At 44.9% G+C, this 17378-nt stretch overlaps 1 protein-coding gene across 1 annotated transcript in view; it reads right to left on the bottom strand.

The window, feature by feature from the left end:
- LOC144509714 (zinc finger matrin-type protein 4-like) overlaps positions 1–13761 on the bottom strand; it is a 151573-nt gene extending 137812 nt beyond the window's left edge. The window contains exon 1 of the mRNA XM_078238495.1: positions 13657–13761. Coding sequence (XP_078094621.1) covers positions 13657–13761 — 105 coding nt within the window. The remainder of the gene's footprint in view (positions 1–13656) is intronic.
- Between the last annotated feature and the right edge of the window lie 3617 nt (positions 13762–17378).

The raw sequence follows: 17378 nt of genomic DNA, 5'->3' as shown, positions 1-17378 counted from the left end.
TCTCTCTCTCCCTTTCATCAGCACTCTCAGATCATCGACTCACTCTCTGCACACCTTCAATTACGTCGTCTGGTTGGCCATTCTCCTTCAATGGGCAGGGTCTCTGCTGGATATTTGATGGGAGAAGGACAGGAAGAATTGCATTGATGTTAGAGGGAGCCATTATTAGCTGTGAGCAGTTGTCATCTTCAGTGCGGCACCGTGGAAGGAGCTTCTGAAGCTCACTTCAAGTCAAAAAATTGCGGTCAGTGTTTGATTTCGTTAACAGCAGAGTACGCTCGTTTCAACTGAACAAGAGCAAGGGAGTTCTCCCAATGTGCAGATTAATATTTATCACTCCGTCAACATCAGTTTACCTGGACTTTTATCTCTCTTGTAGGATTCTGCTGTGTGTGGATTGGCTGTCCTGCTTCACCACGACTGTGACTGCAACTGAAAAGTACTTTGTTGGCTGTGAAATGCTGAGGGAGCCCCCAAGGTCATGAAAAGCATTATTTGAATGCAAGTTAGTTCTTTTTTTATCTTTACGATTCAGAAAGAATATGTCTGTCTGGGTAGATTAATTAGCATCTGGCACAGATGCAAAATTTGTGCAGATTAAGACAGTGGGGATTTGATGTAATTCTGGGCTATTTAAAAAAAACAATTTTTCTGAAGAACTTTTCCGTTCCAATTATTTTTATGTCTGATTGTTTAGTTACAAGAGGACCAATGAAGTGGACCAGTTAAAAAGCATCAAGAGACAAGTGAATGCGTTGAAGACAGATGGGTTTTTGGAATATGCCAGGAAGGATGTTATTGATGTTGAAGCCAGTCTCTGAAAGTTTAATGGGCTTCTCTTTTCCCAAAAGGTCTGATGTTCTAAATCAAAAAGGAATGGGAATGGAAACTGTTCAATTAATTGCAAAGATGGTATAAAACATGAAAGGCAAACGAGATTGCATTATTACCATTGGCAGCACAAACATTGGAGTCGAAAAGGCAAAGAGTTGGTATTGGGATTTACTGGACATGACTGATAACATGTCATCAAATCCATTAGTCTCAGAATTCCCCAGTTTCTTATCAACTTGGGGGTTTGCTGTATTTTCTACATCTGACTTTACAAGTTTAACGTTTATTATTCGTGTCACAAGTAGGCTTTCATTAACACTGCAATGAAGTTACTGTGAAAATCCCCGAGTCGCCACAATCCGACGCCTGTTCGGGTACACTGAGCGAGAATGCATCTGACCAGCATGTCTTTCGGACTGTGGGAGGAAACCAGAGCACCCGGAGGAAACCCACGCAGGCACGGGGAGAACTTGCAGACTCCACACAGACAGTCACCCAAGCCAGGAAACTAACCCAGGTCGCTGTGAGGCAGCAGTGTGAGGCAGCAGTGTGAGGCAGCCACTGTGCTACCGTGCCATGTTAAAGGGAAGTGTCAGGACTGGGAGATTTGGTATCTGATTTTATCATAAATTCATAAAGGAATGAACTTTCCATTGTTCGAGAATATTTTGGCTTGAATTCCTGTGCACTGTAGCTATTCTGTATTGAACCTTAATGTATCATTGTTCTATGTTAAATGTGTTCTTTTCTTTTCTGTTAGATTTGATTTTTTATTCTTGCCTTCAGTGTGCACCTTTGCCGACTAGGGGGTGTGAAACTGCCCTCTTTTGACACCTCTGCCGGTTTAACTGGAATATTCTGCAGTGACTTGCACAAAAGAATCACTCCAGCATCAGAAAGAAATACCTGGCCTTTGTAAAAATGAGATGGAACTTGCTGCGTGTGTGGACTCAAAGAACAAAGATATTTCCTGCTCCACCACACGCCAGGTTGGGTCCTGTCAGCTGGAGACTTTGGCTGGGATTTTCCAGTCTCCTCTCCCATGTACAGTGTTTTGGTGGCCGCTGGCAGAATCGTCCAGTCCCACACAAGTTGACGGCCACTTGCCTTGCTTGCTGGCCACGTCACCGGGGAACCAGTGCTGGGAAGGGGTGGGGGGGGGAAGGGAGGGAGGGTGCCTATCGGTGGGTCAGGAAGATCCCACCGGCAGGAAGGGCTGGAAAATTAAGGTCATTGACAAATTAATCCATCATTCCAATTTAAATTTAAGTTTATTTATTAGTGTCACATGTAGGCTTACATTAACACTGCAATGAAGTTACTGTGAAAATCCCCTAGTTGCCACACTCTGACACCTGTTCGGTACACCGAGGGAGTATTTAGCATGGCCAATGCACTTAACCAGCACGTCGTTTGGACTGTGGGAGGAAACCGGAGCACCCGGAGGAAACCCAAGCAGATAAGGGGAGGACGTGCAGACTCTGCACAGGCGGTCACCCAAAGCTGGAATCGAACCCGGGTCCCTGGCGCTGTGAGGCAGCAGTGGTAAACAGATGACATATCTGAATCATAGTTTTATAAGGAGGCCACTCAATACAATCGGCTGAAACACTACCACCTCACGGAATCGGCGTGGGCGAGGGTCCGACAACAGAAAGCTCCCTTGACCTCGGGCGGGAATTTCCGGTCTCGCCCGAACGAGCCGCAAAATCCCGCCCATCATATCACCAGCAGATTTTTGATTGAACCATCCAATTACTCCCTGCCCCCAGATCTTTTCCAATCACCCTGTAAATCTTTTCACATTGAGTATTCATCCAATTCTCCTCTGATTCTCCATGCTGAATCTGCTTCCAGATCGTGTATTCTAGATCGGAACCAGCTGCTGTGCAAGCAAAATCCTCATTTTGCCACTGCTTAATTTACTAATTACCTTAAGTGAGTGTGTCCTCCAGTCAACAATGCTTTTACTGCTCAAACAATTGCTCCGAATTTATTCCATCAAAACCTTTCATGACTTTGAACACTTCCATCAAATCTCCTCTCAACCTTCTGTGTTCCGATAAGAGCAATCCCAACTTCGCCACATAACTGAAGTCCCTAATCTCTTAACCAGTCTCTTCTACACCTTCTCCAAAATATTCGCCCTCAAAGTATGAGGGCCAGAAGGGGGTAGACTCTGCAGCTGAGTGCAGAGGGGTGGGACAGTGGATGGATCGTCTTTCAGAGAGTCAGTGCAGATTTGATGGGCCAAATGGCCTTCTTCTTCACTGCACTGCTTCAACGGTTCTAAGCACACTGTTCCTATCTGCCTAATTACATTTCCAAGTTCCCCATCATCTGCAAATGCTGATGTTTTGCCAAGTCCAAATCATTGATGCATTACCTAAAAGAGCAGTAGTCCTATCACTGACCCATGGATAGCACCACTGTATATTCTTCCTCAGTCGAGAAAAAACAACTGTTCACGATGGCTACACCGAACCCATGGCCCACTTTTGCATAATGCTTTTAATTCTATGGATTTTAAGTAACAAATCTATGTAGCAATTTGTCAAACACCCTTTGAAGACAGTTGATGAGGGTATTTGTTGACTTTCAAAGACCTTAATCAAGTTGGTCAAACAGGATTTAAAATCATAGAAAGTTTACAGCATACAAGGAGGCCACTCGGCCTGTCATGCCTGTGCCAGCCAACAAACGAGCCACACAATCTAAGCCCACTTTCCAGCATTTGGTCCGTAGCCTGGCTGGTTACAGCACTTCAGGTGCATAACCAGACAAGCTTTTAAATAAATTAAGGATTACTGCCTCTACCAGCATTCCAGGCAGGGAGTTCCAGACCCTCACAACCCTCTGGGTGAAGAAGGTGTGGCACAGTGGTTAGCACTGCTGCCTCACGGCACCAGGGACCCAGGTTCAATTCCCGGCTTGGGTCGCAGTTTATGCAGAGTCTGCATGTTTACCTCATGTCTGCATGGCTTTCCTCTAGGTGTTCTGACTTCCTCCCACACCTCCAAAGATGTGCGGGTTAGGTGGATTGGCCATGGTAAATTGCCCCTTCGTGCCAGGGGGGACTAGCAGGGTAAAGACGTGGGGTTAGTGCAAGCTTGATGGGCTGAACGGCATCCTTCTGCACTGTAGTGATACTATGATTCTCTCTCCCCTCTAATCTTGCTATCAATTACTTTAAATCTGTGCCCTCTCACCACTGACCTCTCTGCTGAAGTAAAGAGGTCATTCACATCCACTGTATCCAGGCCCTTCACGATTTTGTACAACTCAATCAAATTTCCCCTCAGTCTCCTCTGTTCCAAGGAGAACGACGCCAGCCGATCCAATCTTCCCTCATAGCTGCAAATTTTCAGTCCTGACGATCTTCTCGTAAATCTCCTCTGTGACTTCACTAATGCAATTACATCCTTTCTGTAATAAGGTGGCCAGAACTGCACACAATTCTCGAGTAGTCGCCTAACCAATGATTTACACAGTTCCAGCATAACCTCCCTGCTTTTATATTCTATGCCACGGCTCATTCTGTATGCCTTCTTAACTATCTTATCAACCTGTCCTGCTCCCTTCACAGCATGTGTGGACATTCATTCCAAAGCCCCTCATTTCTTCTACAACTCTCAGTGTCCCTGCCTTGTTTGACCTCCCTAAATACATCAACTTACAGTCCTGTAGGTTCAATTCCACTTGCCCACCTGATCAGTCCAAATTTACGTTTGACAAATCCATGCTAACTTTCGTTTATTTCATAGAATCATAGAATCCCTACAGTGCAGAAGGATGCCATTCAGCCCATCGAATCTGCACTGACCACAATCCCACCCAGGCTCTATCCCCATAACCCCACATATTTACCCCGCTAATGCCCTGACACTAGGGTCACTTTAGCATGGCCCATCAACCTAACCCGTGCACCTTTGGACGGTGTGGGAGGAAACCAGAGCACCCGGAGGAAACCCATGCAGACACGGGGAGAATGTGCAGACACGGGGAGAATGTGCAAACTCCAGACAGACAGTGACCTGGAATTGAACCCGGATCCCTGGCGCTGTGAGGCAGCAGTGCTAACCACTGTGCCATTGTGCAGCCCACACTTTTCTACCCGTTTTGTCCTGGATTCTCTTTCTCTCTCTTTACGTCATATCCTTGGTTGTTTGCGGATTGCTAATCCAAACATCTCTGTCTCTCCACGATACCATGATATCACAATGAGGTAAACACAGTAAGAAGTTTAACAACACCAGGTTAAAGTCCAACAGGTTTATTTGGTAGCAAAAGCCACACAAGCTGCAAGCCCTTTCTTCAGGTGAGTGGGAATTCTGTTCACAAACAGAGCATATAAAGACACAAACTCAATTTACATGAATAATGGTTGGAATGCGAATACTTACAACTAATCAAGTCTTTAAGAAACAAAACAATGTGAGTGGAGAGAGCATCAAGACAGGCTAAAAAGATGTGTATTGTCTCCAGACAAGACAGCCAGTGAAACTCTGCAGGTCCACGCAACTGTGGGGGTTACAAATAGTGTGACATGAACCCAATATCGTGGTTGATGCCGTCCTCGTGTGTGCGGAACTTGGCAATCAGTTTCTGCTCAGCGACTCTGCGCTGTCGTGTGTCGCGAAGGCCGCCTTGGAGAACGCTTACCCGAATATCAGAGGCCGAATGCCTGTGACCGCTGAAGTGCTCCCCAACAGGAAGAGAACAGTCTTGCCTGGTGATTGTCGAGCGGTGTTCATTCATCCGTTGTCGCAGCGTCTGCATAGTTTCCCCAATGTACCATGCCTCGGGACTGGCAGTTTCCAGATGCAATTTTACATCTCATCCGCTTCATCCTAGACCACAATATCTTCACCTTCAACAACCAGTTCTTCATCCAGACACACGGAACAGCCATGGGGACCAGATTCGCACCTCAATATGCCAACATCTTCATGCACAGGTTCGAACAAGACTTCTTCACCGCCCGGGACCTTCAACCGATGCTATACACTAGATACATCGATGACATTTTCTTCCTTTGGACTCATGCTGAACAATCACTGAAACAACTCTCTGATGACAGCAACAAGTTCCATCCCACCATCAGACTCACCATGGACTACTCTCCAGAATCGGTTGCATTCTTGGACACACGCATCTCCATTAAGGACGCTCACCTCAGCACCTCACTGTACCGCAAGCCCACGGATAACCTCACGATGCTCCACTTCTCCAGCTTCCACCCTAAACACGTTAAAGAAGCCATCCCCTACGGACAAGCCCTCCATATACACAGGATCTGCTCGGATGAGGAGGATCGCAACAGACACCTCCAGACGCTGAAAGATGCCCTCATAAGAACAGGATATGGCGCTCGACTCATTGATCAACAGTTCCAACGCGCCACAGCGAAAAACCGCACCGACCTTCTCAGAAGACAAACACGGGACACAGTGGACAGAGTACCCTTCGTTGTCCAGTACTTCCCCGGAGCGGAGAAGCTACGGCATCTCCTCCGGAGCCTTCAACATGTCATTGATGAAGACGAACATCTCGCCAAGGCCATCCCCACACCTTGCCTTCAAACAACCGCACAACCTCAAACAGACCATTGTCCGCAGCAAACTACCCAGCCTTCAGGAGAACAGTGACCATGACACCACACAACCCTGCCACAGCAACCTCTGCAAGACGTGCCGGATCATCGACACAGATGCCATCATCTCACGTGAGAACACCATCCACCAGGTACACGGTACATACTCTTGCAACTTGGCCAACGTTGTCTACCTGATACGCTGCAAGAAAGGATGTCCCGAGGCATGGTACATTGGGGAAACTATGCAGACGCTGCGACAACGGATGAATGAACACCGCTCGACAATCACCAGGCAAGACTGTTCTCTTCCTGTTGGGGAGCACTTCAGCGGTCACGGGCATTCGGCCTCTGATATTCGGGTAAGCGTCCTCCAAGGCGGCCTTCGCGACACACGACGGCGCAGAGTCGCTGAGCAGAAACTGATAGCCAAGTTCCGCACACACGAGGACGGCCTCAACCGGGATATTGGGTTCATGTCACACTATTTGTAACTCCCACAGAGTTTCACTGGCTGTCTTGTCTGGAGAGAATACACATCTTTTTAGCCTGTCTTGATGCTCTCTCCACTCACATTGTTTTGTTTCTTAAAGACTTGATTAGTTGTAAGTATTCGCATTCCAATCATTATTCATGTAAATTGAGTTTGTGTCTTTATATGCTCTGTTTGTGAACAGAATTCCCACTCACCTGAAGAAGGGGCTTGCAGCTCCGAAAGCTTGTGTGGCTTTTGCTACCAAATAAACCTGTTGGACTTTAACCTGGTGTTGTTAAACTTCTTACTGTGTTTACCCCAGTCCAACGCCGGCATCTCCACATCATCACAATGAGGCACATAGAAAAGGCAGATTCCATGAATTACCTCAGTAGGTGCAGGGACTGAAGCCACACTGATATTATTGTCACGACTCTAACCATCCGAGCTAACTGTCCTGGGTTATAGGTTCTGAATGTTTCCCGTAAGATGCCTGGCCTGGGTAAATTGCTGTAAATTTATTCCTCATCCCATTTTTCAACAAGGCTTCACCACTCAAGAGGAGGCAATGGCCTCGTGGTATCATTGCTAGACTATTAATGCAGAAAATCAGCTAATGTTCTGGGGACCCAGGTTCGAATCCCATCACGGCAGCTGGTGGAACTTGAATTCAATAAAAAGTATCTGGAATTAAGAATCTACCGGTGACCATGAAACCATTGTCGATTGTTGGATAAATCCATCTGGTTTACTGATGCCCTTTAGGGAAGGAAATCTGCTGTCCTTGCCAGGTCTGACCTACATGTGACTCCAGAACCACAACAATGTGGTTGACTCTCAAACTGTCCTCTGAAATGGCTTAGCAAGCTGCTCACTAAGGGCAACTAGGAATGGGCAATAAATGCTAGCCAGTCAACAAAGCCCATGTCCCACGAATGAATAAAAAAAATTTGTAGTCCTCTCACACCATTACAACCATACCCAAAAGGGATTGGTAGATTGTGGTCATAGCCTCTGCAAGTTCAACCCTTACTTTCCAAAGTAAACTTGGATTCATTCCACCTGGATTGGCTGGCTTTGCCAACCTTTCAAGTCCCTCCTCTTGATCTATTTTTAATTTTTCTGCTGTTTCCTCTCTCACGGTTATGCTTGCAGCACCCTCCTCTCAATGGAAGATGAATGCAAATACCCTCTGCCTCCACAAGAAAATTTAATCTTTGGTCCTTAATCAGACTTTCCCTTCCTTTGACTACTCCGATTCTTTGCATGTTTTTAAGATTTTTGGGTTCATCTTATGTTAGTTGCTAATCTATGCTCATACATGGTGGCACGGTGGCGCAGTGGTTAGCACTGCTGCCTCACAGTGCCAGGGACCGGGGTTCAATTCCCAGCTTGGGTCACTTTCTGTGCAGAGTCTGCACGTTCTCCCCATGCCTGCGTGGGTTTTGTCCGGGTGCTCTGATTTCCTCCCACAGTCTGAAAGACGTGCTGGTTAGGTAAATTGGCCATGCTAAATTCTCCCTCAGTGTACCCGAACAGGCGCCGGAGTATGGAGAATAGGGGATTTTCACAGTAACCTCATTGCAGTGTTAATGTAAGCCTAATTGTGACACTAATAAATAAAAACTTACTTTTTCTTTGTCCCTTCCTTTGAGATCTCCTCAAAGTATTGACATGTGGTTGAGGCCTAGGGCAATGTGTTACACTGCACTTCAGAAAAAAGTTATTACTTGTATAATTCTATCTAAAGTTTGAAGAACTCAACTGCAATGTTTTTATGATCATTGTAAGTCATGTTTTCCCTTCCCTTCCACCACTGTTACCCTTCTGTTGGCTCTCTCATGATGAAATTCCCTTCCATACTATTCTACTTAGGGGATGGTGAGACTGGCTTATTTAGAGAGATTGGGCAAACAGGGCCTGTATGCCCAATCTCTCTAAATAAGGCAGTCTCACCATCGCTAGAGCTTCAAACAATGAGAGGTGATCTCATTGAAGCCAAAATACTTAAAGGAACAGACAGGATAAATGCAAGTAAGATGTTTCCCTTGGTTGGGGAGTCCAGAACCAGGAGATATCATTTCAAAATAATGGGGATACCACATTTTAAAGTTTATTTATTAGTGTCACCAGTAGACTTACATTAACAAGTTAATGTGAAAGTCCCCTAGGACTGAGACGAGGAGAAATTTATTTGTGCAGAGGGTGGTGAATCTTTGGAATTCCCTACCCCAGCGGGCTGTGGAAGCTCAGTCATTGAGTATGTTTGAGGCGGACATGGATAGATTTCTGATTTAAAATGATGTAAAGGGTTATGGGGACAGAATGTGGATAGTGTGTGCAAAAGACATTGATGTGTCCGATCAAGCATTATTGTATTGAATAGCAGAGCAGGCTCAATGGGCAGAACGGTCTACTCCTGTTCATCTGTTCCCCACTCCCATTGTGTCAACCACTGGCAACTGGGACAGTGCCTCCTTCGAATAATTTGCTGCGGTTACAAAGAGGGGCCTTGGAGGTTCAACTTGTTGCAGATCACAATTGAAAGATTTAGGCCAATTTGTACTGCGGCACACGGTTTGAACTTGACTCTACTCCTGGCCTGAAATAGGTCTAGTAGGCTTTTGTCTTCAGTTTGAAGAGCAGCGGAAAAATACAGTGGGCTTAACCGAACAAGGCACTAACTGGTATCTTGATATCAAACAAGCATGCAATGCCCATTGAGTTTATCACTACTACCTTCATAATTAATACTACCAGCTAACCTCAAGACAGAAGATTGCCTCCATGTACCCTGCAATTCTATTAAGTGATCATTAAATGTTATACTGTTTCTCTCTTCCATACCCAATTTGAATACACAATGGTATATTTATGATGTTAGGTGCACCTCATGGGCATAATTCGATCAAGTGTTTATGCTGATACTAGACTTTATGAACATCAGCAGAATCAAAGGAGTAAATTGCAGTCCTAAACTCACTGCCTGCAGATAATTATATGCTGAACAGTCCCTTTTCCGTTTAAATAATATTTGCTTTCTACCTTCTTCACGCTGGTGTGACAGGCATGATAAGCACGCCACAGCGTTTATGATGTTTGGGATAGTGAGAAACTACACCAGCGTAATGTGGGATCTGAAGCTTTTTCTCTGCACAGCAGATGTTCAGTATTTGGTGAACAACATGCAGAACAGAGGATTTTCATCTGCGTCTGTCCACAAACTATGTCACCGTTGGCCAAATAGTTATACAGTTGTGATAACCACCAACCCCCCCCCCCCCCGCAGCCCCAGGACTTGCATGGGGAAATCACTGGTTGACCTTCCTGTTGAACTAATTGAATATGAGCTCCCTGGTGATTGGAAATTAACTCACCAGGTGGAGCTCGCACACTGAGCCCTGTATAAAGCAGGCCCCTGAATGGGTCCATTATTCCTTTGTCCCAGTTGGGACATGTTTGTCTTCACCACAGGCTTGTGGTTTTGCTTTACTGTATTTTGTGCAATAAAGCACTGTTCCTTTACGGCCGACTCTTGGAGTTATTAAAGTGGTACAATAGTACCACCACTTCTGCAACTTCAATGGGTTCCACCAAGACTGCAAATAGCCACAAAATGGCTCAGCATCCACTGAAATCAATGTAAATAATGACAACGATCACTCAGTCAGGGGATCTCCCTGACAACACACACTTATTATGGCTCAGGTCAGAAACTCCAAAGTATTTGATGGAGCCCACCTGGATCATAAGTTTTGCCTCTTGAATTTGGCTGGGATAAGCATGAGATGTTTCACTTCAGGTATGATTCAAATGACCCACTAGGGAGCTTTTATCAAACAAAGTTTATTTAAGAATATATTTAACATGTATAGTAGGAAAATTCGCAAGAACTTTTACGAATTACAAACCAGAAACAGAACAACCACTATAATGTATAATGCCATCCCAATTTAACAGGATGGTGTCATTTCCTGAAAATTTGCAGTACGGCAAAATTCGACTGAGGCAAAATTCATAACTGGAAGGGTAGTTTGCGTAAACTGATTTTTCTCCGCAGGTGGGGACTCCAGAGCGAAGGATGAGGATGACTGCCGGAGTTGCGCCTTTGGACAGTTCTGGTCAGGATGGTAACTGGTTAAATAACATCTCTGTGTTAACAAATATATCTAATGTGTTCCAATCAAACCAATCCCTTAGACAAAAGACCCTTTTCACAGGTTTACCACAGCAAAGACTAATGCGCACTTAATACTGGGCATGGGTCCTTTGGATGAAGTCTGCAGCTCTCTGGATAGACTCAGAACAATTTGAAGTCAGAACAGCTTCCCAAAACACCAGGGACTCTAACAAGCCACCAACAGCTGATTTCCCCCTTCACAAAGGCAAGACCTTGCTTTCAGATGGCCAGCAGAATTTCCAAAACCAGGGAGAGAGCCTCTTTTCAGTTCGATGCCCCTTCTAAAAATAAAACTCAAACTAAACAGCAGCTCAAACTGAAAACGAAAGAACTCCAAAGAACCTGACCTGCCAACCAGGTTTTCTCCCAATAATGCAGAGTCATAAACATACATCCCAATAAAAATAAACAAACCCCTGTTTAAGCAGCAATAAAAAGATTCATGCAGACACCCAGCAACAATGAGAAAAACAAACTGAAAAAGTTTGTTTACAACTGCAGAGAACATGATTTAAAAAAAAAACACTTCTTAAAGGTACACCAATGTCACACATCCACATAGCCCATACCAAAACAAAAAAAAATCGCAAACCCAGATTGGGAAGGTTTCAGGTGAAATGGCAATTGGTTAGTTTTGCCATCACTTGTATGGACTGTTTGCAACCAACTTGCAGAGGGTGACTCACTTGCACAGCTCCAGGTGAAGATCTGAACAGTTGCAAATGCATAATGGCACTGGGACCAGGACAAGCTTTAGGTGTCATTTAAAGAGGAACGGATAGTGGATGATGTCCAAAAATAGATAAGACATCCGGTGAAAACCTTTGCTGAAAATGAAGTGACGGAGCACCAGGAAGAAAATGAAGGAAAGAATTGAAGTGCCTCGTTGATTGCTGCTGATATGACGATGGTGCAATGCAACATGTTGATAGTGCCACCCCATAGCACCATCCTTTATGACAGTGTTGCCACTAAAGCATGACATTGCTAAAGGAATCTAATGTTATGATCCTTCATCCATTCACATCCAATCCAGTTTCTGCTCCCAACTTCAACTTTTTTTTTATTAGTGTCACAAATAGGCTTACGTTAACACTGCATTGAAGTTACTGTGAAAATCCCCTAGTCGTCACACTCCGACGTCTGTTCGGGTACACAGAGGGAGAATTCAGCACGGCCAATGCAGCGAACCAGCGCATCTTTCTGACTGTGAGGGGAACATCAGGAGGAAACCCGCGCAGACACGGGGAGAAGGCGCAGACTTTGTACAGACAGTGACCCAAGCCAAGAATCGAACCTGGGTCCCTGGCACTGTGAGGTAGCAGCGCTAACCACTGTGCCACCATGCCACCTGCTTCCACTGCCAAGAGAAGTACCTGCACATGCTAGTTGATTATTAATGGTGGTCTGGCCACCTTGGTTAACAGATTTGAGAGCACGATCTTAGTCGGTTGGTACAGATCACCTCCTCTGCAGCCTGACCTGCTGGCGACAATCTTTTCTAAACATATTAAACTAGAGGGATTCCTATTGGAAAACCCACTGATGCCAGTAATAGCCTTGATCACCACAGAACCTTTACTTTGCGAAAGGAAGCCATTCGGCCCATCAAGTCTGCAGTGGCCCTCTGAAGGAGCATTCAACCTCGTCCCACTGCCCTGCCTTATCCCTGTAACCTTGCACAATCTTTCAGCTCCGTCAAAATTGAAGGAAAGGCTTATGAGTGTAAGTACCAGTAGAAAAGTGCAAAGCATAGTTAAAAAGTGGCTTTGTCATGCAGATTCAATTGACCAGCAAGTGTCTTCATAGTTAACTATAGTTGCATTCAAATGGATGTAAATAGTATGCATTTCAGGGAGAAAATTAGATTGTGGGCATTTCCAAAAATCACAGACTTACTGAGACTTGGCTGTCAAGGGACCTCAGACAAGTGTGGAGTTTGCACATTCTCCCTGTGTCTGCGTGGGTTTCCTCCGGGTGCTCCAGTTTCCTCCCACAGTCCAAAGATGTGCGGATTAGATTGATTGTCCATGCTCAATTGCCCCTCTGTGTCAGAGAGATTAGCAGGGTAAATACGTGGGGTTACGGGTTAGAGCCTGGATTGGATCATTATCGGTGCAGGCTCAATGGGCTGCATGGCCTCTTTCTGCACTGTAGGGATCCCATGATTCTAGACTTTAAAAGGTGTCAAGGGGTACGGGGACAGTGTGGGACAATAGCAATGAGATAGAGGATCGGCCAGGATCATGTTGAATGGCAGAGCAGATTCAAAGGGTCGAATGGCCTCCTCCTCCTCCTATTATCTCTATTTCTACGCTCCTTAACAGAAATGACGAAATCCAAAAGAACGCAATGGGTGGGATTTTACGGCCTTGCTCGTCCCGTAAAATCCCACCCGAGGTCAACGGACCTTCCCATTGTCCGCCCCTCGCCCGCTCCGATTCCCGTGGCGATAGAATTCCGGCCATTATCTTCAGCTTCCTCTCAAGCTTCTTGGCTAATTATAATTCTTTGAGAAAAGAAGGTGGTATTGAAATGAAACGTACATATTCAAGTAAACAGCTAACATCTTACCTCATAATGTGCCACTCTCTGAGACTCTGAGATCAGCTGGGCACTGCATACCTTACAGTAGGTGTCAGTAAATAAATTCTGATCAACAGTACCGGCAGACTTCATCTGTTGGAACAAAACAAATGAGACAAACCACATCAGACAAAAGATCAAGGGAAGCTGGCACTCTGAGCAGTATATTACACAATCACTGGCTTGACTATGATCAGTGCCCACATGAACTAGCCTTGCCTTTTGTTCCTTCAGTGTCACATGTACACTGCTCAATATACCCTTCCTCCTCATTGCATCCTAACGCTGTTGAAATGAAGACCTCTGACAGCATCTGGGAAGGTGATGGCCTAGTGGCATTAATGCTAGGCTATTGATCCAGACACTCGGCTAATGTTCTGAGGACCTGGGTTCGAATCCCGCCACGGCAGATGGTGGAATTTGAATTCAATCAAAAAGAAAATCTGGAATTAAGAATCTACTGATGACCATGAAACCATTGTCGGAAGAACCCCATATGGTTCACTAATGTCCTTGCCTCGTCTGACCTACGTGTGACTCCAGATCCACAGCGGTGTGGTTGATTCTCAACTGCCCTCTGAAACGGCCTAGCAAGCCATCCAGTTCAAGGGCAATCAGGGGTGGGCAATAAATGCTGGCCAGCTAGTGACGCCCACGTCCCACAAATGAATTTTAAAAAACTCTTATTTAAGTGCAAAATCAACAACAGATGAATAGTCATCTGTTATTCAATGCTCGATTTTTATTTGAAATAAAAATTTGGAGAAATGTATAATGAGCGGCTGATTTGATATCCCCCCAGTGGCAATATTACCCACAAATGCACTATTGCAACACTTTGGGACACTCTGATTCCTTCCTGGCAATTTCCGCCTGCTCTCTTTCTCAACCTTATCCTTTGATTCCCCCAGAGACTTGGGCACAGAATCTAAATTGGCACTTGAGTGGAGCATCGAAGGGTACAACAGTGACTACACTTCAAAAGTAATTCCTTGGCTGTGAAGTGCTTTGAGATATCCTGAAATGCGATATAGAGACAAAGATCTTCCTTTCTATTTTCCAATACACAACCAAAAAACAGGAAATTGGATAGCTCTTTCAAAGACCCAGCACAGGCATGTTGGGCCGAGTGGCCCCCTTTTTTTTATTGGACCATTTTATGATCCTATGACACACTCTTCAGAGGTTGAATCAGATATTTTTGTAACAAATCTTGAGACATTTAGGAATCATTCTTTCAGTCAGATGTTATTTTGATATAAAATGTTATCAAAGTATAGCAACACATGTGCCTGTCTGATGTTTTTAACCAATCGACAAACATGCTACCTAGCTAAAACCTCCACACGCAGGTTATAAGTGCAGGCTAATTTATAAAATATTGTGACGTTTGCTGAAATTATTTTCTGTGAAATTGTTGAGCTAAACTTGTCCAAACATCCATCCTCACCTGCATACATACTGAAAAGTTCATCTGTCAGGTGCTAATATTCCAAATTAAATTTCCATAATTTATTTGCATGACTTACATAATGAGTTCACTTAGTTTTCTGCAACTTTGGTACAGGAAATATTTTGCATTCATATAATTCCTTCGATGCAGTAAACATCTCAACAGCAGAGAGGCAGGAAGAGCTTGGAGCCGCATGGGAAAAGTGAACAGGTGAATGGCCAAAGAGGATGCCATGACTTCAACGAGGCCGGGCCTCTTGGAAGATGAACTCCTTGATTGAGCTCATTATTGCCTGCCTGGCAAAGCTTGCCATCTACAAGTCCAGGCAGCAGGCGACCGAGAGGGTCGTCCAACCTGACTGTTTGCCCCTCTACTGCGGCTATATTCGCGGCCGGGTGTCCCTGGAGAGGAAGCATGCGGTGTCCGAGGGCACTGTTAATGCCTTCTGTGCCCGTTGGGCACCGCAGGGACTGGGGTACATTATTGACCCCTTTAATCACATTTTAATTTGATGTTTTAAGTTTCCTTTCCGCTTTGTCTTTTGTTTTGGGCGATTCCCCTCCTTTTGGGAGCTGCCCCTTTTAATTTGTCCCTGAGTTAATTTGAGTTGGTTTAATTGTTTGGCCCAAAAAGAGCCTCATTATTGCCTGCCCAATCAGGGAATCTTTTCTGTATATATAACTGGGAGTGTCAGGTTTACTGGTAATCTGGATGTTTACATAGAACCTATACTGGGGAAAAGCTTGTAAATAAAAGGAAATTTTGTGAAGGGACACTGGGCTCTGCTGACTTATTTCGGAGGGGAGTTTGTGAAGAAGGTTGGAAAAGAAGTGACATGGTGGACTGAGGCAAGAAGTGCTTTCAACAGTGGAGTTCAGATGGTGGTTGGTGGAGGGAGTTGGGTGAGAAGTCTTTTTCATTTGTGTTGTTGAGGAAGCAGTTAGGATTTAATGTAGAGGCTTACAATCCATTTAATAGTGTTGGGTAGTGTAAATGGTTCTAATGAATGAACCTCAAGGCAGAACTCCAGTAGGTGGATGATGACCTGACCTGGATGATCACCATTTCCTTTGTCTTCCTGGCCCATCTTTGAGCAGTGGAGGGTTCAAAACCTGGGAGTTCAGCACTTAGGTCAGTTACCAGGTTGGGGTTGATATTAAGTCAATTGGGAGATGGGGCTATTGTCAGTTTGTCGGATGTGGAGTGTTCTAGTAGGGACTACCAATGTCAGGTTTTTTTAAGGTTCTGTTGTGTCAAATGATGCAAATACCATGACTTAAAAGATGACAGAATTGTATGAATGGAAGGGAGTTTGGTGCTAAAGTTGGGATTGGCCATGAAAGGATTTTACTTTGATCTGTTAGGAGGGTGTGGGTGCCAATAAAGAGTGCTTCTCCAATTAATTTGAAAGCTGCTAATGAAAGCGAGATGAAATGTGGGGAATTGGTGCTGTAGAAAAAAATTAGAGTGCAGTAAGTATACTGGCAAGTCCAATCTGAAGGTGACAAATCTGTCAAAAGGTTTTGAATGAGAATTGGGTCTGTTTTGGGGTCATGCTGCAGAAATGGCAATTGTGACCTTGGTGAGGAATTGAGGTTTGAAGTTCTCGTCCAAGAGGATGCTGAGTTTGTGCATCATTCTCTTCAGCATCTCTGTAGACATGGAACATGTTGGGAAACAAGTAGCAGGGTCTCCACTGCTGATAACTTGGTGCAAATCTGACAGAGCTTTCATACTTGCCCCTTTCTAATTGATCTTGCGGTTTGGATTAGAAATTGGCGAGCTGTAAGAAGACAGAGGGTGGTGGTTGATGGGAAATGTTCATCCTGGAGTTCAGTTACTAGTGGTGTACTGCAAGGATCTGTTTTGGGGCCACTGCTGTTTGTCATTTTTATAAATGACCTGGATGAGGGCGTAGAAGGATGGGTTAGTAAATTTGCGGATGACACTAAAGTCGGAGGAGTTGTGGACAGTGCGGAAGGATGTTGCAGGTTACAGAGGGACATAGATAAGCTGCAGAGCTGGGCTGAGAGGTGGCAAATGGAGTTTAATGTGGAAAAGTGTGAGGTGATTCACTTTGGAAGGAGTAACAGGAATACAGAGTACTGGGCTAATGGTAAGATACTTGGTAGTGTGGATGAGCAAAGAGATCTTGGTGTCCATGTGCATAGATCCCCGAAAGTTGACACCCAGCTTGATAGGGTTGTTAAGAAGGCGTACGGTGTGTTAGCTTTTATTGATAGAGGGATTGAGTTTC

Source organism: Mustelus asterias, chromosome 22 (genome assembly GCF_964213995.1).
Source record: "Mustelus asterias chromosome 22, sMusAst1.hap1.1, whole genome shotgun sequence".
Lineage (NCBI taxonomy): Eukaryota > Metazoa > Chordata > Chondrichthyes > Carcharhiniformes > Triakidae > Mustelus > Mustelus asterias.
The sequence above is the reverse complement of the archived record's forward strand: the minus strand, read 5'-3'. Positions and strand labels throughout refer to the sequence as shown.